The 25173-nt window shown below is 36.6% G+C and overlaps 1 protein-coding gene and 1 pseudogene across 11 annotated transcripts in view; one reads left to right on the top strand and one right to left on the bottom strand.

Moving 5' to 3' along the window:
• ANKHD1 (ankyrin repeat and KH domain containing 1) overlaps nt 1-25173 on the bottom strand; it is a 131506-nt gene that overhangs the window by 85873 nt on the left and 20460 nt on the right. For all 11 annotated transcript variants that reach the window (XM_059417739.1, XM_059417733.1, XM_059417734.1 and 8 more), the window contains exons 2-7: nt 15768-15921; nt 9983-10139; nt 8888-9035; nt 8187-8334; nt 5900-6133; nt 3448-3542 (exon numbers count right to left, since the gene is read on the bottom strand). In XM_059417739.1, the coding sequence (XP_059273722.1) occupies nt 3448-3542; nt 5900-6133; nt 8187-8334; nt 8888-9035; nt 9983-10139; nt 15768-15921 (936 nt within the window). The remainder of the gene's footprint in view (nt 1-3447; nt 3543-5899; nt 6134-8186; nt 8335-8887; nt 9036-9982; nt 10140-15767; nt 15922-25173) is intronic.
• Nucleotides 2117-3114, top strand: LOC132027892 (large ribosomal subunit protein eL8-like; annotated as a pseudogene).

Genomic DNA, 25173 nt, shown 5'->3' with positions numbered 1-25173 from the left:
AAAGTTATTAGAAAATTCCATTTACAAAAGCATCAAAAAAAAAAATATTTAGGAATTCATCAAGGAAGTAAAATACTTATACAAGGAAAACTACAAAACACTACTAGAAGAAATTAAAGAAGATACACAAAAGTGGAAATACATTTCATTTTTATGGACTGGAAGCCTTAATAACATTAAGATGTCAATATTACCAAAAGCAATCTACAGATTCAATGCAATTCCCATAAAAAGCCCAATGGTGGTTTTTGCAGAAAATATAAAGACCCATCCTAAAATTCATATGGACTCTAAAGGGACCCCAAAAACCATCTTGAAAAAGAGAATAAAGCAGGAAGACTCACACTTCCTGATTCCAAAACATATACAAAGCCACAGTAATCACAGTATTTACTACTAGCATAAAGACAGACATAAACAAAAGGAATAGAAGAGAGATCTCAGAAATAAACCCTTCCATATATGGTCAGTGATTTTTTACCAGGATGTCAAGACCATTCAATAAGGAAATAACAGTCTTTTTAACAAATGATGCTGGGAAAACTGTTCATCCACCTGCAAAAAAATGAAGTTCGACCCTTACCTAAGACCATATACAAAAATTAACTTAAAAGGGCTCAAAAACCTAAAACTATAAAACTCTTGAAAGAAAACATAGGACAAAAGCTTCATGACATTGGATTTATCCATGATTTCTTAGATATGATACCAAAGGCACAGGCAACAAAAGAAAAAAATAAATCGAATTTCATGAAATTAAAGTTTTATATATAAAAGGACACCTCCAACAGAGTAAAAAGGCAACCCATGGAATGTGAGAAAATATTTGGGTATATTTGTAAAGGGTACAAGAGATTCATATCCAAAATATATAAAGAACTCCTAAAACTCAAAAACAAAAACAACCAACCTGATTCAAGGGGCAAAGGATCTAAATAGACATTTCAACAAAGAAGATATATAAATGGCCAATAAGCACATGAAAAGATGCTCAACATCAATAATCATTAGGGAAATGCACATCAAAACTACAATGAGATACTACCTCACAACCGTTAGGATGGCTACTACCAAAAAGCCCCAGAAAATAACAAATGTTGGTGAGAATATACAGAAATTGGAACCCTTGTACATTGTGAAAATGGAAAAACGGAAAAGCCACTGTGGAAGGACGGTATGAGCAATTCCTCAAAAAATTAAAAATAGAAATACCGTATAATCAAGCAATACCACTTCTGAGTATATACCTGAAAGAACTAAAAAGAGGGACTTGAACAGTAGGATTATTCACAAGAGCTAATGCAAGGAAGCAACCCAAGTGTCCAACAAAGGATGAGTGAATAAGCAAAAATGTATTATTTATATATACAATAAAATATTACACATCCTTAAAAATGTAAGGAAATTCTGACATATGCTACAACATGGATGAACCTTAAGAACACTATGTAAGTGAATTAAGGCAGTCAAAAAGACAAATCCTATATGATTCCTCTTCTTTTAATTAATTAATTAATTTTGTATTGCTCTTAAATGAGATAGAGTAGTCAAAATCATAGACAGAAAGTAGAATGGTGATTGCCAGGGGTTGGGGAGAACAGGGAATGGGAAGTTGTTATTTAATGGGTACAGGGTTTCCGTTTTATAAGATGAAATGAGAGACAGATGGTGATGATAGTTATATAACATTACAAATGTATTTAATACACTGAACTATACATGAAAAATGCGTAAGATGGCAAACTTTGTTATGTGTCTTTTATCACAATAAAAAAAAATTGGGAAGAAAATAAAAGTCTCTCAGTGTGTTGGAAATGGTGGAACCAAGCCTGCCTTTTGTACTGGTTTCTACATTGGCAGATTTACTATCAGAAGTTAAACAAGCCAGAGTACCTGGGTGGCTGAGTTGGCTAAGCATCTGCCTTTGGCTCAGGTCATCGCAGGGTCCTGGGATCCAGCTCCGAGGTAGGCTTCCTGTCCAGCAGGGAGTCTGAGTCTCCCTCTTCCTCTGCCCCTCCCCCTGTTCATGCTCTCTCTCCCACTCTCCCTCAAATAAATAAAATCTTTCCAAAAAAATTATTTAAAAAAAAAAAGTTAAACCAGCCTCCTCCAGCCATCCAAGATGCTGAAAGGAAAGAAGGCTAAGGGGAAGAAAGTGGCCCTGGCTCCTGCTATTGTGAAGAAGCAGAAAGCCAAGAAGGTGGTCAAACCTGTTTAAGAAAAGGCCCAAGAGAGGCACCTGGGTGGCTCAGTGGGTTAAAGTCTCTGCTTTCAGCTCAGGTCACAGTCTCAGAGTCCTGGGATCGAGCCCCACATTGAGAGCCTGCTTCCCTCTCTGCCTGCTTCTCTGCCTACTTGTGATCTGTCTGTCAAATAAATAAAATCTTAAAAAAAAAAAAAAGAAAGAAAGAAAGAAAAGGCCCAAGAATTTTGGCATCAGATGGGACATCCAGCCCCAAAGGGACCTCATCTTTTTGGCAAATGGTGCCACTTTATTTACCTGTAGCAACAAAAGACTATTTTCTATAAATGCCTGAAAGTGCCTACCACAATTAACCAGCTCACCCAGGTGTTGGACCACCAAATAGCTGTACTCAACTGCTTAAGCTGGCCCACAAATACACACCACAGACAAGGCAACACAAGGAGAGACTGTTGACACGGGCTGAGAAGACAGCTATTGGCAAAGGGAATGTCCCCACCAAGAGGCCGCCTATCCTTCAAGCTGGGCTTAATAATGTTACCACCTTAGGGGAAAATAAGAAAGCTCGGATGGCAGTGACTGCATATGATGTGGATCTCACTGAGTTGGATATCCTCGTGCCTGCCCTGAGTGGTAAGATGGGGATTTCCTACTTCATCATCAAGGGGAAGGGCAGGCTAAGGTGTCTGATCCACAGGAAGACCTTCACCACTGTCGCCTTCATGCAGGTTAACTCAAAAGACAGAGGAACTCTGGCTAAGCTGGCAGAAGCTATTAGGACCAATTATAATGACAGATATGATAAGATCCACTGTCACTGGGGAGGCAAGGTCCTGGGTCCAAACTCAGTGATTCACATTGCCAAGTTGGAAAAATCAAAGGTTAAAGGACTGGCCGCCAAACTGGGCTAAATGTATGCTGCTGAATTCTCTATACATAAAAGCAATAAAAAGTTTTATTTCAAAAAAACCAAAACAGAGATGCCTGGGTGGCTCAGTCATTAAGCATCTGCCTTTGGCTCAGGTCATGATCTCAGAGTTCTGAGATCGAGTCCCTCATCTGGCTCCCTGCTCAGTGGGGAGCTTGGTTTTCCCTCTGTCTGCTGCTGCTCCTGCCTGTGCTCTCTCTCTTTCTCCCCTCTACCCTTTGACAAATAAATAAAATCTTTAAAACAAAATAAGAACAAACGTGAAATAAAACATTGCTTTTCAACGCTATTGCAAATGAGTGCAATTTAAAATTACCATGCAAGCCTCCATTAAGGCAGTGTGCATCTCATCTGTTTTGTGCTCTTGGTCTGCACCAGCATCAAGCAGAAAGCGAACCATATCCAAATGGCCTTAAAAAAAAAAAAAGAACATGAATTTGAATTTTTAAACTGTATTTCTGAAGAACTGAGTATTAATTTAATACATTAAATATTAAAATATGGAATCATTTTCTTTCAGGTATCTACACAAAAATTTATGAGAACTTATTTTTCATTCAATAAAGGAATGACAGTTTTACAAAGCCAATCCAAAATAATAAGCACACTCTCATCAAGGTATCTAGGTTTTAAACACTGAATTAGTAGAAAGCATATAACAAGTTAAGTAAAGCAGTAATACTTATTCTTTGATTTAATCTATAAAAACTATCAAACTATAAATCAAAGCACTGAAATCAATTAGAATGCCAGGTAAAATACTTTTGGATAATATTTTTCATAAAAACAGCATTAAAATAATGACCATAAACTCACTGTGGCAATGAACAGGCACAGAAAACTCCATTCAAAATAATTTCAACCCTCTGGATACATTAAATATATAAAAAGCCTTAATAGTCAGTAAGAAAAAGACAAACACTCCAGTAGAAAAATGGATGAAGGACATGAAATGGTTATTAAAAAAGAAATGTAAATGAATAATAAACTGAAAAAGAATATTAAACCTTCCTATTAAACAAAAACAAATTAAAATGATACACCATTTTTTACTATCAAAATGGCAAATATTAAAAAGAATGGTAATACCCAGTGTTGGTGAGGGTGTAGGGTGGGACAAAGGGCACTCTCAAACACTGCTGGTGGGAGTGTAAATTGGTTCAACCTTTCTAGAAGGCAATTTGGCAATATGTATCAAAAGCCTTAAAAATGTCCATACCCTTTGACCCAGCAATTCCACTTCCAGGAATTTATCCTAAGGAAATAATCAGAGATTAGGCAAAGATGTCTGCACAAGGATGTTATTACAGTGTTTTTAATAATAGTGAAAACTGGGAACAATTCAAGTGTCCAACAATAGGCAATTATGGTACATCCATTTGATGTATCTGCAGAGACTCCTAGTTCCCTACTCAATACCCATTCTTTCAGTCTTCCTTAATAACAGAACTCTGGTTTTTATCTGAGTGGCAACTAACTAAAAGAGTACATTTCCCAGCTTTCCTTGTTATATGTAGCCAATGAGATACAAGCAGGAGCTATAAGGCAGAACATCTAAGAAGATTTCTTAAAAGTAGCTGACTGATGTGGAAGGAACTCCCCATTTTGCCCTTACCCTCTCTGTCCTTCCTACAATGTAGACTGTTGGGGCTCTAGCTAACATTTTGGATTACAGGTAACTTTGAGGATAGAAACGACACAGTAGGAAGGTAGAAGAGAAAAACAGAATTCTGAGATCTTGATAGCAGTGGAACAGCTATACTAGTTCTAGACAGCCTACACCCTTGGGCTTGATTTACATATTAAAAAAAAAAGTCTTCTCTTTTGTTTAAATCATTATTAATTTAGGTTTCATGACACATGCAGCCATACCCACTCCTACCAGAAACAGTGAAATACTATGTGACCATCAAAAGTTGTGTTATAAAAATATTTACTGAGATGGGAAATGTTCATGATATATTGCTAAATAAAATAAGCAGACTATAAAACAGTTAGGTATGGTTGTTTAGTTTATTTTTATTTTTTTTTATTTTTTTATTTTTTATTTTTTAAAGATTTTATTTTTTTATTTGACAGAGAGAGATTACAAGTAGGCAGAGAGGCAGGCAGAGAGAGAGAGGAGGAAGCAGGCTCCCTGTGGAGCAGAGAGCCCGATGCGGGACTCGATCCCAGGACCCTGAGATCATGACCTGAGCCGAAGGCAGTGGCTTAACCCACTGAGCCACCCAGGCGCCCCGGTTGTTTAGTTTAAATATATATGTTTGTTTATATATATGCTTAAAAAACACACTGGAAACATACTAAAATACTGCTTACATGCTTTAATCTTTAGGTAGTAATAAAACATGTTCATTGTAAAATTTCTTTTCCTTATACTTTTACTGTTTTTGAGGTTTTCTGTTTAAACTGTGATTACTACTATTACTTGAGTGTGTATTAGTTTTGAAATAAAGGTTGGAAAAAAATCATATAAAATGAAAGTTATTAAAAAATGAAAACCCTCTAAATCTGTGCTATGAGTTTTCGTTGACTTCATAGCTACCTGAATAAATCTGAATTAAAATAATAAAGAAATATACACTGTGAAATTTATACTTTACAAAATATAGGCTAAAATGGGCTTTCTATATAATCTCTTACAAGTTACATAATTTGACGGCATAGGGAAAATATAAGTAATATAAAATTAATTCAAATACTCAAATATTTAAATACTCAAAGTAGTTATGAAAAAAATTATAAATATTCACATATAGAGAGAGTACCTTTATAGCACGCAAGGGTAAGAGCACTTTCTTTGAATTCATTAGAATGAGTGTTGATGCCTGCCCCATGATCCAGAAGAACTCTTGCAACTTCCACATGACCTGCACTGGCAGCTTCCATTAAGGGGGTATGTCCATTTTCATTATGATCTTCTATATTCGCACCTTCATTAAGTAGCACTTTCACAATGTCAACAAATCCTCCAGCACAGGCATAAGTTAGTGCAGTATTTCCTAACAAAGAACAAAAAGATACACAGAATTAGGATAAAATGGATAAAACTATAACTATGCTATACTCCAGTTCTACCTCTTCAATTCCCTTACATAAACCACTAGAACTATCATCTTATTTTTTTTTTTTGTTCTATTGGTTAAGAGCATCATCTTAATTTTCTTACTAATTAAAAGATTTATTAAAGAGGCATCTGGGTGGTTCAGCTGGTTAAATGTCTGCCTTTGGCTCAGGTCATGATCTCCAGGTCCTAGGATGGAGCCTCTCATTGGGCTTCACACTCAGCAGAGAATCTGCTTCTTTCTCTCTCTCTCTCTCCCTTTGCTCTCCCCCCAGCTCATTCTCTCCCTCTCTCTTTCTCAAATAAATAAGTAAATAAAATCTTTAAAAAAAATAAATAAATAAAAGATTTGTTATAAACAGGCCAACTGGGGCAGCTGGGTGGCTCAGTAGGTTAGGTCTCTGACTTCAGCTCCGGTCATGGTCTCTGAGTCCTGGAATGGAGTCCCACATTAGGCTCTCTGCTCAAAGGGGAGCCTGCTTCCCTCTCTCTCTCTCTGCCTGCTTGTGATCTCTCTCTCTCTGTCAAAACAATAAATAAAAATCTTTATAAAAAAAAACAAAACCGGCCAATTTACTTATATTCCCATTAGTTTAAAGATATGTGTCAGAAGAAAAATGTAGCTAAAACAATGAATAGTCTTATGAATAAGTCTGCATAAAGAAAAGGTAAGAGAAAATTAAGGAATGGATATACATAGAAAGAAAATGTTAAGGATTTCTAGACTGTGAAGTATCAAAAGAAAAAGGAGTAATTTTGAATGATACACTAGAATATTTTAAATAAAAATATACTGAAAGGGATTTTTCAAGATGACACTTCATTTTACTTGATAGCCTAATAAAGTAGGAAGATATAAATCCCTCTCAGCATAACTTCTTCACAAGAAACATTTCTTTAAAAAGGTCGTTATCCAGGGCTCCTGGGTGGCTCAGTAAGCTAAGTAGCTGCCTTGGGCTAAGGTCATAGTCTTAGAATCGAGCCCCATATAAGGCTCCCTGCTCAGTGAACAGCCTGCTTCTCCCTCTCCTTCTGCCTGCCACTCTGCCTACTTGTGCTCTCTGTCTCTCTGTCAAATAAATAAATAAAATTAGAAAATAAAAGATCATTATCCCATTATTGGCATGCCACCTATTTCTTTCCTGATTTTGTTTTGAGGATTTTTATTTATTAAAAGAGGTAAGGGAAATGGTTTACTACCTAACAGTAAGGCACTGAAGAAGATTATTTTAAAGATTCAGCAAGAGAAGTAACATTCCAGAATCCAATGTGTTTAGAATTCAACTATTCAACCATTTACATATTATACATGTTACTATCATTACAAGTAAGACAAAATGGTCAGCAAAATAGTCTACAGTTCCTTCCAGGAAGCCTTGCTCACTTACATTTAAAATTCACTTAAAGGTGTAGAACAATGACATAGCTTTCATTATGTAAATTTTTAAAAAATCATGTCGTTGCCTCACTAAATCCAAGTAATCTTACTACTAAAACTATACCTGTAACTCAAGACATATGACCAAGTCTCCTTCTATGTGTCTGTGAGGTATAAATAACTAAAAGAACACCTCTTACTAGAAAAGCTTTCATTCTGCCACAAGAGTATCTTAGTAGTAAATGGATTCAGTATGCCCCACATGAAAAACCCCACGGGGTGAATACTCTCAGGTTAATCTATAATCTAAAGTTAAGGCAGTTGAATTTAAATGAGATAAAGAATTTTAAGACATACAATTCCTAATTTTGCCTCTTATGGCAAAAAAGAAACTGTCTCCAGCAGAAAAACTGACAATCTTGGCCAAACAGAATCTCAGTCTTTTGAAGATACCAAATTAATTTAGATTTTACTCATTTCTAATCAATGGCTAAGATTTTTCTGTAGGTTTACAATTGATTTTTCCAATAGTAAAAATCAGATTTTTATCTCTTAGGTTATAATTAATTATATCACTTTATTTTCCTCAAATTGACACATAATTTCTACTTACCTGTTGCTGACTGGGAGTTGACATCTGCATCATGAAGAAGTAATAATTTCACAATATCTAAATAACCTCCACTAGATGCTGCCATTAGGGGAGTTATGTCTCCTTTATTCCCTCGATCTTCAACATTAGCATGCATAGCAAGCAATACCTTTAAAACACATTACACAGAGAGAGAACAGTCAGTTCTTACTATTAATAGTATTTCTAGAGAAATAAATGCATAAATGCAACAGAAAATGTTAACTGCTCTTGTCAAAGAATATGTGTTATGCTTGGGATTATCCAGCAAGAGAACAGCAGAACTATACTACCAATACAGAAACTAACTAGTAAACACACGGTTATTTCTCAATATTGCTACAACAGACAGAAAAAATTAAAAGAATTGAGATAATCTGGATGAAATGACAATACATCATTACTTTCCATTATAGCTGTATATTATTTCTAAAGACAAGCTGAAGATATTACTATTACTTTTATGTGTTTCTTATTCATTAGGAACAGTTTTGAGTAAATGGCAGAAAAATGCACCTTGCCCAGTTACATGTGTAGGCAACAAAATGAATTATGTACCAGGTTCCACTTTACCTACTGCCCAAAAGGAAGGAATCTGGCCTCTAACAATTTCTTTGATTAGTAATAAAAATAAATCAAAAACCTTTCCATAATTTCAATCACTGAAGGTAAGTTCTGCTTACTTGTGCTAATTCATAATACCCTGCTGAACAAGCCAAACACAGCAGACTTTCTCCTTCTTCTGTATGTTCATTTACACTTCTGCCTTCATCTAGCAATTTACGAACGGCATTCACATCCCCATCTGAACAAGCTTCTGCCAGACTACGACTGAAAACAAAACCATCAACAATTAACCAACAAAGAAAGTCTCAGAATCCTATGCTAATAAACTATATTAAACAGAAAAATGTTGATACAGTAAGAAAAAAAAACTTGTATGAACATTTTGTGTGTTTGTAATACTAATTATTTGTGGAGGCCAGCCAAGCCAGAAAGGCAATAAACTGAATATGAAAACAGCTGTCATTTTTATTTTCCAGAATGTTATAACATTTTATCATATTAATTTTCAAGTAAAGTCTTAAAAACTATTAGATGCACAAGTTTTTAAACTCAATCAATGCAGTAATTCCTAAAGATATCTGGGATATAACTCCATGGCTTAAAATTTTATTTGGTAACAGAAGATGTGATCTACTGCACAATGGTTAACAAAATTGATAAATCTCAAACTTTAATGTGCATACATATAATCACCATGTTTCCTGTTAAAATGTAGAACCTGATTCGTAGTTCTGAGGTGAGGTCTGGGATTCTGCATTTCTGACAAGCTCTAAAGTGATGCTGATACTGCTGATTATGGACCATATCTCCATAACCTGCATCTGGATTAGTGCATTAGTAACCCATTTCATTTATTATTTACTCAAGCAGTCAGCTTCCAGTTTACTACTATCATCTTTAGAACAAGTAACTTCCTTAGAACGAGGAATACAATTTTACTCACTTTGGATTTCTTACAGAGTCTAGTACAGTACATGCCATGAGAATATTCAATGAATATGAGTGGAATATAAGAATAAAAATAGTCTGTTTTTATTTCTATGTAACATATATACATTTATGTATCCACTTAAAATATAAAACCCATTCTAATATCTGCTTAGCGAAAGTTATAATCCCGTCCAAAAGATAGAATTAACCCAAAGCTGCTACTTCCCCAAATTCCACTCAAGAAAATGTTTGATACCCAGAAAAAGTCATTATATGCATACGTGTCTACTTGTCCTGCACTGTGGCTGTTTTCTGCTCTCATCCGTGTCAGTGCAGCAGCAGCTTCATCTAATGCACAGCTTACTGAGGACGTCAGTCTCCGCAACACCTCAGGATCTGCAAAAGCTTTACCATCAGCAGTCGACAATTTGCCAATGCCTTCAGCGTGCGTCAATCAGGTAGTGCAGGGGAAGAAAAAACAAAAAAGTGCAAATTGTAGTTACATTACTAGACACTATTATTTAGGGGAAAAAACGGCATAGTCTCCATAGAGAAGGCTGACAATCAGAATATAAGGTTGATAATAATTTTGCCACAAATGTCAAAAGGCCACCGCATCTTTACAAGGCACGTATTAATCTGTCCCATACCTAACTCCAAATATAACGTAACATGATGCTCACTGAGGTAAATGAATGAAAGTTCTTTCAAAATATATAGTCATACTATAAGATCTCTAGTGGAAGATCATATTTATACTATTTTCAGTAATAATGAAGTAGGTAGTCAGCACTAATACAACAAACAATTCAACAATTTCTCCCTTTGGTTTAATAGCCACATAGAACCATCTTCTAGGATAACAGGGTAAATTAAAATAAGTTCATTCTAATATTTATTATGTGGTTATGATGTAAATGCACTAGAGAGACAAAAAGGGATGGGGCACAGTTTCTGTTCTTACTCAGCTCAGGCTAGAAGGACTATTACATGTCTAAGTTGCCAATTAAACTTTTTCTCTAGATTCAGTGAGGAATCGGTGACAACTGTAACAGAAAATTTCAATGAGTTATCAAAATTTTAGATGTAAACATCCTTTGACACAGTGATACCACTTTCTAATACTTTGTCCTATGAAGACACATGCACAAATAAGAAAAGCTACACATGACTATAAACTACAACAATATTTGTGATATTGGAAAAGAGGAAATAATCTAAGTATCTCTCAATAAGGAACTGGTAAAATAAATTATGGTACATCTAAGCAAGAAAATATTTTATTTTCTCCTTTAAAAGAAGAAAGATCGAGCTGCCTGGGTGGCTCAGTTGGTTGAGCATTCAACTCTTGGTTTCAGCTTGGGTCATGAACTCCAGGTCCCCATGCTGGGCTCTGTGCTGGGTGTGGAGCCTGCCTGAGATTCTCTCTCTCCCTCTCCCTGTGCCCACTGCCTCCCCCACTCTAAAATATATATATATATATATATAAAGAAAGAAAGAAAGGAGGATTATAGAAAGATGCTCATAATAAAGTAAAAAAAAAAGGGAAGTTATATTATGTACAATATGACCCTATGTATATTTAAACATATATATTAAAGCTACAAAGAAAAAAGTCTAGAAGTATATGTAAACCTTGACAGTGGGAAGGTTTTATTATCTACTTAATATATTTCATATTCCCTTAGTTATTTCTAATTGTATTAAATTATAACTTAGAAAATAATTTTAAAATTCTTCTTGAAATAGCTTTAATCTTTTTTTCCTAAAGTTTATTTACTTAAATCTTTTTTTTTTTTAAGATTTTATTTATTTATTTGACAGAGAGAGATCACAAGTAGGCAGAGAGGCAGGCAGAGAGAGAGAGAGGAGGAAGCAGACTCCCTGCCGAGCAGAGAGCCCGATGCGGGACTCGATCCCAGGACCCTGAGATCATGACCTGAGCCGAAGGCAGCAGCCCAACCCACTGAGCCACCCAGGTGTCCAGTTTACTTACTTAAATATCCCAACATGGAGCTCAAACTCACAATCCTGAGATCAAGAGTCACATGTTCTTCCAACTGAGCTGACTTTTGGAATCTGTCTCATGCTTAGAGAAGTCTCCCCTACATTCACATTAGAAAAACACAACAACCAGGCACCCCTGAAATAATTTTAGTTCTTAATTTTCTCTAAGAATATCAAGGAGACCTTGAGAATAATGATTTAAATTTGACAATTTAAACTCATATGTAGTTGGATAGAATATTCTGTCTAAAGAAACTGTCAGATATATTTTAAGATTTATTTATTCATTTTAGAGAGAAACAGAGATGGAGAGAGAAGGAGGGAGCACAAGTTGGGGGACAGGCAGAGGGAGAGAATCGTAAGCAGCCTCCCTGCTGAATGCTGAAAGAAAGAAAAGAGCCCTTTATGAGAAATCATGAGGTGCCCAGAAAAAAAAAAAAGTGAGTTTAAAACCCTTAATTGGGGATTAAGGAGTGATACTCACAACATGAGTGAAGTGTGAGCCTAAACCAGAGAGTAAAAACGTACCACTACCTGTAAACAAAGCTTGATCTAGGGAAGAAAAGGAAAGCAGAGAAGACTTGGAGAAGAGAGATGTCTTTTCTCCACATTTCTCTCTCTGCTCTAAGCCAAATAATTCAAGGTTCCAAAGCAAAGCAAAAACAAAACAAAGCAAAACAAATAAAGAATCCAAAATTAGAGGGTGGTCATGGCACTGCCGTTCAGAAATCTTACACAGTATATCTTATACATTATATCCCTATATCACAAGTAGGAGATGCACTGGAAATCCAGACTCTAAAGGAGGGACATTCCATGTTATTACAAATGTGATCTTTATACCTTTCTTTAAAAAATTACTAGTTCTGCTTCAGTTTAAACAGTCTTATTCTGTTGTATCTAATTTTAAGTTTCTATTCAGTTCCAAAAAGACACAGTACGTAGACTAAAAGTCAATCTGCTACAAATTATACCTATACTTTACCGTAACAGGACAAAGTTGAAGGAATAACAAAAGATGACATTAAGTAAGCTCATTCTTAACATTTATATCTTTCCAAGAGTAATATAAAAAATGCTCAATTTATTTTAGCTCCTATTTGTCCCAGTCATTATTTGGTCAAATGTAATACTGTTTTTCTTCAGTCATCATGAAATGTGCCAAAAGGCTGCTGTGATTTTTCTGCATACTTATCTTTAATATCATGTTTATTAAAGTACTCAGAAACTGGGGGCACCTAGTTGACTCAGTCAGAAGAGTATGTGACTCTTGATCTCTATATTAGGAGTTTCAGCCTCACATTGTATGTAGAGATTACTTAAATAAATAAACATTAAAAAATTTTTTAATTAGGGGCACCTGGGTGGCTCAGTGGGTTAAAGCCTCTGCCTTTGGCTCAGGTCATGATCCCAGGGTCCCAGGATTGAGCCCAGCATCGGGCTCTCTGCTCCTCGGGGAGCCTGTTTCCTCCTCTCTCTCTGCCTGCCTCTCTGCCTGCTTGTGATCTCTGTCTGTCAAATAAATAAATAAAATCTTAAAAAAAAATTTTTTTTTTAAAGATTTTATTTATTTATTTGACAGAGAGAAATCACAAGTAGATGGAGAGGCAGGCAGAGAGAGAGAGAGAGAGGGAAGCAGGCTCCCTGCCGAGCAGAGAGCCCGATGCGGGACTCGATCCCAGGACCCTGAGATCATGACCTGAGCCAAAGGCAGTGGCTTAACCCACTGAGCCACCCAGGCGCCCCCAAAAAAATTTTTTTTTAATTAAAAAAAAGTACTCAGAAACCAAAGTTTCTATATTTTTTTAAAAAGAATTTTATTTATTTGTCAGAGAGAGAGCACAGCAGGGGGAGTGCTAGGCAGAGAGAGAAGCAGACTCCTTGCTGAGCAGGGAGCTTGATGTGGGGCTCCATCCCAGGACCCTGGGATCATGACCTGAGCTGAAGGCAGATGCTTAACAGACTGAGCCACCCAGGAGACCCAAAATTTTCTGTACTTTAAAAACCTTCCTTTTTTAAAAAAAAAATTTTTCAGTGTTCCAAGATTCACTGTTTGTGCACCATACCCAGTATTCCATGCAATACGTGCCCTCCTTAACACCCACCACCAGGATCACCCATCCCAACCCCTCCCTTGCATGTATCCCAACCCTCAATTTGTTTCTGAGAGTCCAGTCTCTCACGCTTCGTCTCCCTCTCCAATTCCTTTACTTTTTCTTTCCTTCTCCTAATGTCCTCCATATTATTCCTTATGCTCCATAAGTAAGTGAAACCTTTCTGTGAGGCACTTGGGTGGATCAGTTGGTTGAACGTCTGACTCTTGGTTTTGGCTCAGGTCATGATCTTGCAGTTGCAGGACTGAGCTCTGCACTCAGTGTGGAGTCTATTCAGATTTTTCTTCCCTCTCCTTCTGCCTGTCCCCGTTCGTGCACTCTCTCTCTCACTCTCTCAAACAAATAAAGAAAATGTTAAAAAAAATTTTTTTCTATTTTGAATTTTACTCTGAATTTTTTTAAATATTTATTTATTTGACAGACAGAGATCACAAATAGGCAGAGAGGCAGACAGAGAGAGAGAGAGAGAGTGGAGGAAGCAGGCTCCCCGCTGAGCAGAGAGCCCGATGTGGGGCTTGATCCCAGGACCCTGGGATTATGACCTGAGCTGAAGGCAGAGGCTTTAACCCACTGAGCCACCCAGGTACCCCTATTTTTGAATTTTCTGCATTTAAATGGCTTTAATATAGTATAAGGTTATGCATATGGCACTCTAACAAGCTTTTAGGCACTACTTTATTTTTTTAATTTTGGGGCACTATTTTCAAAAATAACCTACACATTCTTCTAGATTATATTCTTACATGTAGGGCACCTGGGTGGCCCAATGAGTTAAGCAGCTGCCTTTGGCTCAGGCAAAGGCATGATCATGTGGCCCTGGGATCAAGCCCTGAGAGGGGCCCCTGCTCAGCAGGGAGTCTGCTTCTCCTCTCCCACTACCCCACCCCCTGCTTGTGGCTCTCAAACAAATGAATAAATAAGCCTTCAAAAGGGGCGCCTGGGTGGCTCAGTGGGTTAAGCCGCTGCCTTCGGCTCAGGTCATGATCTCAGGCTCCTGGGATCGAGTCCCGCATCGGGCTCTCTGCTCTGCAGGGAGCCTGCCTCCTCTCTCTCTTTCCGCCTGCCTCTCCGTCTACTTGTGATCTCTCTCTGTCAAAAAAATAAATAAAATGTTTAAAAAAAAAAAAATAAGCCTTCAAAAAATTGTTTTAAATAAATTCTTACATGTATTTAATATGCACATATATTTTTGCTAGATAAGTAACTAAAAGGAGTAACATACAAAATGAGCATATCTCAAAAGCAATATACAGAAAAAAAGAAAAGCAATACACAAAAATTAGAAAAAATAAACTTCCTTCTTGAAACAATTTTAGTTGATAAAAGGCTTTCATTACAGTGGAATTGAAACCTGGTATAACAAATAATATGCATGTTGTACAATACAAAACAGTGATGAGTATATATATATATATTAGTGAGAAAGTATGCTTATCACAGATTTTTCTGTTTTCTGTTTATATCAACAAGAAGTTGATATAAAGCTTGGTATATTTCAGTCTAATTTTGTGTCCAACTTTTATTTAATTGTCTACTAAGAAAAAAATAGCAATTTATAATTAAGTTACCCCTAGATGAAAGTGAATATGTAAATAAGCACATGCAGAATACCCAAATCAGTTAAGATCAAAGATTCATAATCTGATGAATTTATCTCCCACATTTATAATGTAATTAGTAATAGCTTAAGTTTTCCTTAATAACCAGCTGATTATCTAAGACCTTAAATACAGTGCTGAGCCCTACAATCATCCATTGAAAACTTTCAACTAAGAATTTTTGAAATATGAAATGTGAACATTTTCGTTAGGAAATACAAAACATAATATATCTTAAGAGTTCAAATTTCATATAATGTCATAGTTTGGGGGTAATTTTATACAGCTTTGTATAGAGATCTAGACTTTTAAAGAAAATGAAAATAAGAAAACCAGAAATAAATTACCTGCTGCTTCCAGCAATGCTTCTAATCGTGCCTGTGTCTCTGGATCCACAGTACGTAAGTCTGCTCCTTCTGCAGTGCTCGATAAGAATATCTCTGATGTTGTTTTAAGTACTGGGTTATCCAGATCTTCTTGGTCCAAAATAAATGATTCAACCTGTTTATGAATTAAAAATGTAATAGCCATGAAACTGATCTCAATATTGGTAGAATAACAGCAATTTAAGATAATATGATTTCTGATTTGGAATATAAGTATAAGCAGATAAATTAGTATAGAAATATGGGGTTGTGGGAAGGGACTTTGAAGGAGCCTCATATCTTCAGACATGACTACAGTGTAACTCAGAGACAGCAGATTCCAGTTTCCTGAAGAACACTGTACCTTCTGTGCCTAGCATGGAGCTTGAAAAACAGTTTTTGTTTTTTTCTTTATAATGAAACAAGTACAAGAACATAGTCCCTGGAAAGATCTAAATAGGACTAAATACTGGGGCACCTGGGTGGCTCAGTGCATTAAGCATCTGCCTTCGGCTCGGGTCATGATCTCAGGGTCCTGGGATTGAGCCCCACATGGGGCTCTCTGCTTGTCAGGGAGCCTTCTTTCCCCTCTCCCTCTGCCTGCTTCTCTGCCTACTTGTGATCTATCTCTCTGTCAAATAATAAATAAATAAATATTTAAAATATTTTAAAAAAATAATAAATAGGACTAAATACTAAAAAGACTAGATAGCATGGATATGTCAGCAAGGCTCCATTTTTTCCTCTTTTAATCAATTTACTAAATTCTGATTCTTAAAAGAAAATAAGATTTAATACACTGCAAATATCTGGAAACCTATAGATAAGAAAGCTCCATGAAGTTAAGAAACACACCTGTTTGTTCACTGCTTTTGTCCTCTGGGCCCAAGAATACCTCATATACAGGAGGTATTGAATTCACATTTGTTGAAATGAATGAATAGTATAAGCAAAAGCAACTTATGAAAATAAGCATGTAACCCTCTAATTTCAAATCAACTTAATTCTAAAAATTTTTTTTAAAGATTTTATTTATTTGACAGACAAGAGATCACAAGTAGGCAGAGAGGCAGGCAGAGAGAAAGGAGGAAGCAGGCTCCCTGCTGCACAGAGAGCCCGATGTGGGGCTCAATCCCAGGACTCTGAGATCATGACCCGAGCCAAAGGCAGAGGCCTTAACCCACTGAGCCACCCAGGTGCCCCAAATCAACTTAATTCTAAAATGAGGTTTTTTTTTTTTTTTAATTTAAAATGAGTTTTCTTAACAGATAAAATATGTATAATTTTTCAGAGAAGCAATTTGGAAATGTGTTTCAAAATGCTTTAAAAGACTCATGCCCTTTGATTCAGTAATTCCATTTTAAGGAATCTATCCTAGAGCTACCCTATGACCCAGCTATCGCACTACTGGGTATTTCCCCTAAAGATACAAATGGAGTGATCCAAAGGGGCACGTGCAACCCAATGTTGATAGCAGCAATGTCCACAATAACCAAACTATGGAAAGAACCTAGATATCCATCAACAGATGAATGGATAAAGAAGATGTGGTATATATATACAATGGAATACTATGCAGCCATCCAAAAAAAGCCGAAATCTTGCCATTTGCAACGACGAGGATAGAACTAGAGGGTATTATGCTAAGAGAAATAACTCAGTCAGAGAAAGAATTATTATATGATCTCTCTGATATGAGGATCTGAGAGGAAGGGCGGGGGGTCATGGGGGGAAAGGAAGGAAAAAATGAAACAAGATGTGATTCGGAAGGCGACAAATCATAAGATACTCTTAATCTTAGGAAACAAACGGAGGGCTGCTGGGGGGGTGAGAAAGGGAGGGATAGGGTGGCTGGGTTATGGACACTGGGGAAGGTATGTGCTATGGTGAGTGCTGTGAATTGTGTAAGACGGATGATTCACAGACCTGTACCCCTAAAGCAAATAATAAGTTATATATTAATAAAACAATAAATAAAATTGTAAAAAGGTATCTGAAAGCAAGACAAAAATATGCAAGGATGGTCACTGCACATTAATTCAAATTCCAAAAATGAGAGGGGGAAAAAACTACAATTGGTAATTTGGTAAATACATTCTGTCCATTCACAGGATGGACTACCATGTCATTAAAAACAATGTTTCTGGGCGCCTGGGTGGCTCAGTGGGTTAAGCCTCTGCCTTCGGCTCAGGTCATGATCCCAGGGTCCTGGGATCGAGTCCCGCATCGGGCTCTCTGCTTGGCAGGGAGCCTGCTTCCTCCTCTCTCTCTCTGCCTGCCTCTCTGCCTACTTGTGATCTCTTTCTGTCAAATAAATAAATAAAATCTTTAAAAACAACAACAACAACAACATGGACGCCTGGGTGGCTCAGTTGGTTGAGCAGCTGCCTTCGGCTCAGGTCATGATCCCAGCGTCCTGGGATCGAATCCCACATCGGGCTCCTTGCTCAGCAGAGAACCTGCTTCTCCCTCTGCCTCTGCCTGCCATTCTGTCTGCCTGTGCTCGCTCTCTCCCCCTCCCTCTCTCTGATAAATAAATAAAATCTTTAAAAAACAACAACAACAACAAAAAGCAATGTTTCTTGGGGTGCCTGGGTGGCTCAGTGGGTTAAGCCTCTGCCTTCGGCTCAGGTCATGATCCCAAGGTCCTGGGGTCGAGCCCCACATCGGGCTCTCAGCTTGGTGGGGCACCTGCTTCCCCCTCTCTGCCTGCCTCTCTGCCTACTTGTGATCTCTCTCTGTCAAATAAATAAATAAAATCTTAAAAAAAAAAATTAAAAAAAAATGTTTCTGAAGCAAATTTGGTGACATGAGAAAGTATTCGTAAAGTGAAATGAAAATCACAAGATTCAAAATAGTATGATCTTTATTTTGCTAAAAGTATATATGTATATATACATATATATATGTAACATGAACATGACTATTATGTATATAATCCTGAGTATATATTTATGTACCCAGATAGGTCTACAATACGTAAACACATAGATTTACATTTGAATATAAAAGTACATTTATATTTGGAGACAGATAGAAAAAAAGGAACAGAAAGGTTAAGTACTTCTCCAAGGCCACACAGCTAATAAATGACAGACTGTTTTCAAACCCCACCACAAAGCTACAGTCTATGCTCTTAACTACTAGGCAATGCTACTTCAGAGGGCCACAGTATTTGGACTACATTACTTGGCATATCTGGTTAGTTTGTCATCAGTTTCATAATGGCCACCAAATAAACATCCTAAGAAAGACAGTAAAGTTAAAATGATTAGGATACATTTTATTACCTAGTGAAGTACTAAAATTTTACAAAATAAAGCTTTAACTTCACAACTGATAATAACACTGAAACACGTTACTATGCTGCTATACAGTTTCTTTAATATGTAATTACAGACAAAGATGCCATTCTAGACCCATTTCAAGATAAATGTATCCTATCCGTCATTAAATGATATGAAAATATAACTGCTTGTACAATAAAAAATCTCACAGGCCCAAGAAATTATTAGGTGTTTGCAAATAAGTATACCTGCCAGTTTTAAGGACAGATAAAACCATCATGCCAAATTCTGGAATTTTTTTATTACAGACGGTATAGCAAAGTTAACATTTCTGGGACACCTGGGTGTCTTGGTCAGTTAAGCATCTGCCTTGGGCTCAGGTCATGATCCCAGGGTCCTGGGTTGAGTCCCACACTGGACTCCCTGCTCAGCGGGAAGCCTGCTTCTCCCTCACCCTTTCGCTCTCCATGTTTGTTCTCTCTTGCTCTCTCTGACAAATAAATAAATAAAATCTTTAAAAGATTTTAAAGAAAGAGAGAGAGCGAACAAGCACATGCATGAGCAGAGTGAAGGGCAGAGGAAGAAAGAGACTCCCTCTTTTGGGGGTGGGGGTGAAACCTAGGACGCCGGGATTATGACTCCAGCTGTAGGCAGCCACTTAATCAAGTGAGCCCACCCAGGTGCACCCCCCACCTTTTTAAAAGACTTTGTTTATTTATTTATTTATTTGAGACAGAGAGAGAATAAACAAAATCTTCAGAAAAAAAAAGTTAACATTTCTATTTTATAAAAAGCATTCATTTAATGTGGTATTAAACATATTTTGGAGACAAATACAGATTTGCACTGTTAACGCTTTAAAAATCCAAGTTAAGAATTCTCTATTCTTGCTTATTCACTTTCCGAATATTTACTTAAGTCCTCATTTTATTTTAAAGATTTTATTTATTTATTTGAAAGAGAGAACACTACAGATAGAGAGAGGGCGTGTATACCCGAGTAGGGGGGCAAGTAAGGGTAGGGGCAGACAGCGAGGGAGAAACAAATTCCCTGCTGAGCAGGGAGCCTGATGCGGGGCTCGATTCCGGGACCCTGGGATCCTTACCTGAGCCCATGGCAGAGGCTTAATCTACTGAGCCACCCAGGCACCCTGAAGTCCTGTTTTATATGAAGCACCTCAACAGTATGAAAATGTGGCAGAAGATGTAAGTCAAAGGTAACATGGCTATCACAAAAGGCTTCAAAGAGAAATAAAAAGTACACTAATAGCAGTAATATTAGTGTCACATATTCCCAAGCAGCACCTTCCCAAGTGTTTGGGAAGAATCAAGTTTGGAAAAAAAACACAAAATATAGGTATGTCCCTTCCAGGGGCTAGTAACTTCTCTCTAAAATTTAAAATTCATAAGACAGTTTATCCAGTTTAATTCTCCTACATCTTAAAACACATATAAATTCAAGTTTCAGTAAGGCAACATGACATAATGGAAAGAATAACTGAACTAGGGCGCCTGGGTGGCTCAGTGGGTTAAGTCGCTGCCTTCCGCTCCGGTCATAATCTCAGGTCCTGGGATCGAGTACCGCATCGGGCGCTCTGCTCAGCAGGGAGCCTGCTTCCTCCTCTCTCTCTCTCTCTCTGCCTGCCTCTATGCCTACTTGTGATCTCTCTCTGTCAAATAAATAAATAAAATCTAAAAAAAAAAAAAAAAAAAGAGTAACTGAACTACAGCTCAGGAGAATTAGGCTGAAGCGTCAGTTTCACCAGGCACTATGTGTGACATTAAGCATGTCACTTTCTCCCTTTCTGATGTTCCATTTCTTCCTTAATAAATAAAGAAAACATCTGCCCCACCTATCTTACAGTGCTATGATGATGAAATAAGGTAAAATAATTTGAAAATAATAAAACACTATATGAATGTAAATCTTGAATACTGTATATTGTAAATATGAATATTAATATAATTCTTAGAATATTAGAATATTAATTCTGTGTAATTACAACTCTTTTGTCCTGTCCCTCATCACAGTGTTTTATCTTCTGTGCCCTTCAAACTGAAATAATAATATTTACTGAGAATCTCACATGATACATTTTCATCAGAATTCACTTAAATTCTTTTTTAAAATTTTTTTTCCAGTTTCATTAAGATATAACTGACATACAACATTACATGAGTTTAAGGTGTACTAACATAATGATTTTGTATATGTATGCACTGTGAAATGACCACCACAGAAAGTTTAATTAAAATCCACCATTTCATAGGTATATATTTTTTTCTTGTCATGATCACTTCAATTTTCAAGTGTAGTTTTAGGCATTTTATATTTAAGTTCTGACCCAAAAGATCAAATTGTAAGAGCTCCTGGCTGCCTCAGTCAGAGGAATGTGCAACTCTTGATCTCAGGGTCATGAGTTTAAGCTCCACGTGGGAAGCAGAGATTACTTAAATAAATAAAACTTAAAAATAAATAAATGAATAATAAAAGGATCAAATTTTAAATAACTACAACACTTGTGGGAAAATCTCAAGTTTCCCAGAATGAGTTGTAATTATATATAACTATACACACAGATGATCTGAATATGATTAGATATGCCAAAAAGCACGTAACTCTAATAAATCCTTTGTCCTACCCTCTCTAAAATTTTAAAAGCCTGCCTCAATGTGGAATCAATAAAAGGGCAAAATATCCAGTTAGTCTATTACCCTGGGAACATTTGGCAGTTCATAATATCCTATGGCAGTTCATAAATATCTTACCTGGTAAACCTGTTAGAAGACATATTTTTATAATTCAGATTGCAATAGCATTACCTTAACCAGCCAACATGGAAACCATTTACAGGAACACGGAAATACTAAAATTAGACCAATTCTGTACATGTAACATAAAAGTCTTGGTGATAGAGTCCAAAAAAAAAAATCTGGAAAATGTGTAAGTCCAAAATAATGTATCTAATTAAATTAGTCTTTATCATATAAATGAATACAGTAGCTCAGAAGTATCTTACATAAAGCTAAAGGATCACAGAAATGTCCTTACTGCCCAATGATAATTATATAACTCTCGATCAAGCAGCTACACTGAGCAGCAAACACAAAACATTCACCAATATTGGTACTGTTTTTCCCAATGACAAGAAAGTTTATCTTAAGTCTTAAAGATTGCAGATTTTTTTTTCCTATATTAGGTACAAAAACAAAAGGTGGAAGAAAAAAGATAAGAGGGAATCTGGCCCCCCCAAAATACTCTTCATTTATAGGTAATCTTTTCTTAATGCTATAGGCAAAGCACTTTATGTCTTCCATCTCAAAAGTCTTTCCTCACCCTTCCTTCTTTAAAGACAGGAGTAGGGGCACCTGGACGGCTCAGTGGGTTGAGCCTCTGCTTTTGGCTTGGGTCATGCATGATCTCAGGGTCCTGGGATGGAGCATCTATCTCTCTGCTCAGCAGGGTGCCTGCTTCAACACGGCGCCCTCCCACCGCCCTGCCTCTCTGCCCACTTCTGACCTGTCAAATAAATAAATAAAATCTTTAAAAAAAAAAAAAAGACATGCGTATATGATAATTATTTTTCTCTGACTTATTTTGTATCTCACTGATATGAGGAATTTGAGAAACAAGACAGAGGATCATAGGGGAAGGGAGGGAAAAATGAAAGGAGGAAACCAGAGAGGGAGACAAACCATAAGAAACTCTTAACCTTAGGCAACAAACAGGGTTGCAGAGTGGAGGGGGTTGGGAGGGATGAGGTGGCTGGGCAATGGACACTGGGGCGGGTATGTGCTATAGTGAGTGCTGTGACTTGTGTAAGACTGATGAGTCAGACCTGTAACCCTGGAACAAATAATATATTATATGTTTTATTTTTTTTTAAGATCTTATTTATTTATTTGACAGAGAGAGAGAGAGACAGTGAGAGAGGGAACAGGGAGCCAGATACAGGGGAGCCAGATGCAGGGCTGGATCCATCCAGACCTGAGCTGAAAGCAGACACCCAACCGACTGAGCCACCTAGGCGCCATAATACATTATATGTTAATATAAATAAATAAATAAATAAGTATAGTAGCTTCAACTGGAATTTAAACAAAGTGGGGGCAGGGTGGAAAAGGGGAACAAACATTTTCTCCTATTTTTTATCCCATTTGACATTTCAAGAAATGAACAACTGAATGACAACAGTTACTAGAAAGACTAACCACAGACTCAACTACTGCCATCTTAAAAAACAAAGTCAGATACCTGGCCAAAATCTAGTTGGAAAAATCATTTATTAACTAAGCTATACTTTGGCCAAAACTTAATTTCACTAAAAAACAACAACAAAACCCCATGCAATTTCTATCAAGTGTAAGTTATAAGCAGTGTTATAATTAAAACATTAACAATATTAATATGGTTTAAGTCTTAAAAAAGAAAAACAATAATACCTCACCTATATATTTGTCCAATAACCAACTGCTACTTTCTATAAGGTATATTTCTAAAAATAGCAATTGTTAGTAAGTTAGTAAAAAAGGAACATTTGAGCATAAAACATGTATATTATATATATTTGCTTATATATTCTCCAGTCATTTGGTCATCTCATGCAACAAGCAAATAAACTACCAAGCTCTCAAATATAAGTTGAAAATACATTTATACAGAACATTTATGCAGAACACCTAATAATGAATTATGAAACTTTTATTTTAAACATGTTAAATAAATTTGTATTTTGAGCTGAGGACTAAAATATTAGTAGCCACAAATTTTGTGTCTGCCAAACTTTAAGAATAATCATCACTCCCATGAATTCCAACTGGACCAATGAGAAGGGTAAATGTTTTATACTACCTCCTCTCACAAACTTTCAAAAATAAAGCTCCCATGGGGTGCCTGGGTGGCTCAGTGGATTAAGCCTCTGCCTTCGGCTCAGGTCGTGATCCCAGGGTCCTGGGATAGAGCCCCGCATCGGGCTCTCTGCTCGGCAGGGAGCCTGTGTTTCCCTCCCTCTCTGCCTGCCTCTCTGCCTACTTGTGATCTCTGTCTGTCAAATAAATAAATAAAATCTTTGGAAAAAAAATAATAAAGCTCCCTTAAAAGACTCAGATTTGAGAAGCGCCTGGCTGGCTCAGTCAGAGGAGTGTGTAGCTCTTGATCTTCGAGTTGTGAGTTCAGGTTTCACATTGGGTGTAGAGATTACTAAAAAATAAATACATTTATTAAAGAAGTCTCTTGAAAAGAAAAAGAGATTCAGATTTCATAATTTAAAATGGAAATCTACATAAAACATTGTAAACATCGGAAACATTTTAAAAAATTTATTTGCTGTATCTCTTCTCTTTTGACAGCTTATATTTGGACAGACCAGTATGTCTTACTTTTACCCACTCAAAGTAAGCCCTCTACTTTAAGTCAGAATCAGCATTTATACCATTTTAGAATGTAGGGGTTTATGATCGAGCTCTACTTGGAAGAGCAAAAATTATGGATCAGTGTTCCAAAAGATAATTACTGAAGGACAGAGCAATTCTTTTTTGCAAAAAACACAGTATTCAAAAGTTTTGACAGTAGTATCACCACAAATATGCCCCAAGATGCACTCAAAGGGAGAAAGTAATATAGTTGCAATTTAGGACCAAATAATGATAAATTTAGGAATGAGTTTTGCTGATACCATAAGACCCAATAAAATCAGCAAAAACATCTTGGATACTGGAATGAAAAGGCTATATTTCTTAACATAAAACTTTTCAAGTTTCTTTCTACAAGGAAAGTTGTATTTCTAATTTCAGACCCACAATCCTCTTCTCAAAAAACAGTAATGGTACCTTGGGTTTCCTGAAGTTGATTAATTTCATACAGTTCAATAGAGAGCCAGTGTGCTTTTCCTAATGCTAAGTTAAAGCTAGAGAAAATTAACTTCACTTTGCTCAATTACAGAAACACAATTTCTAATGTATAGTTTTAATACAGACTCTATTTTTTTATTTAAAAAATTTTTTCTTTTAAGATTTTATTTATTTGACAGACAGAGATCACAAGTAGGCAGAGAGAAAGAGGGGGAAGCAGGCTCTCTGCTGAGCAAAGAGCCCAATGCGGGG

The sequence above is a fragment of the Mustela nigripes genome, chromosome 12 (genome assembly GCF_022355385.1).
Source record: "Mustela nigripes isolate SB6536 chromosome 12, MUSNIG.SB6536, whole genome shotgun sequence".
Lineage (NCBI taxonomy): Eukaryota > Metazoa > Chordata > Mammalia > Carnivora > Mustelidae > Mustela > Mustela nigripes.
The sequence above is the reverse complement of the archived record's forward strand: the minus strand, read 5'-3'. Positions and strand labels throughout refer to the sequence as shown.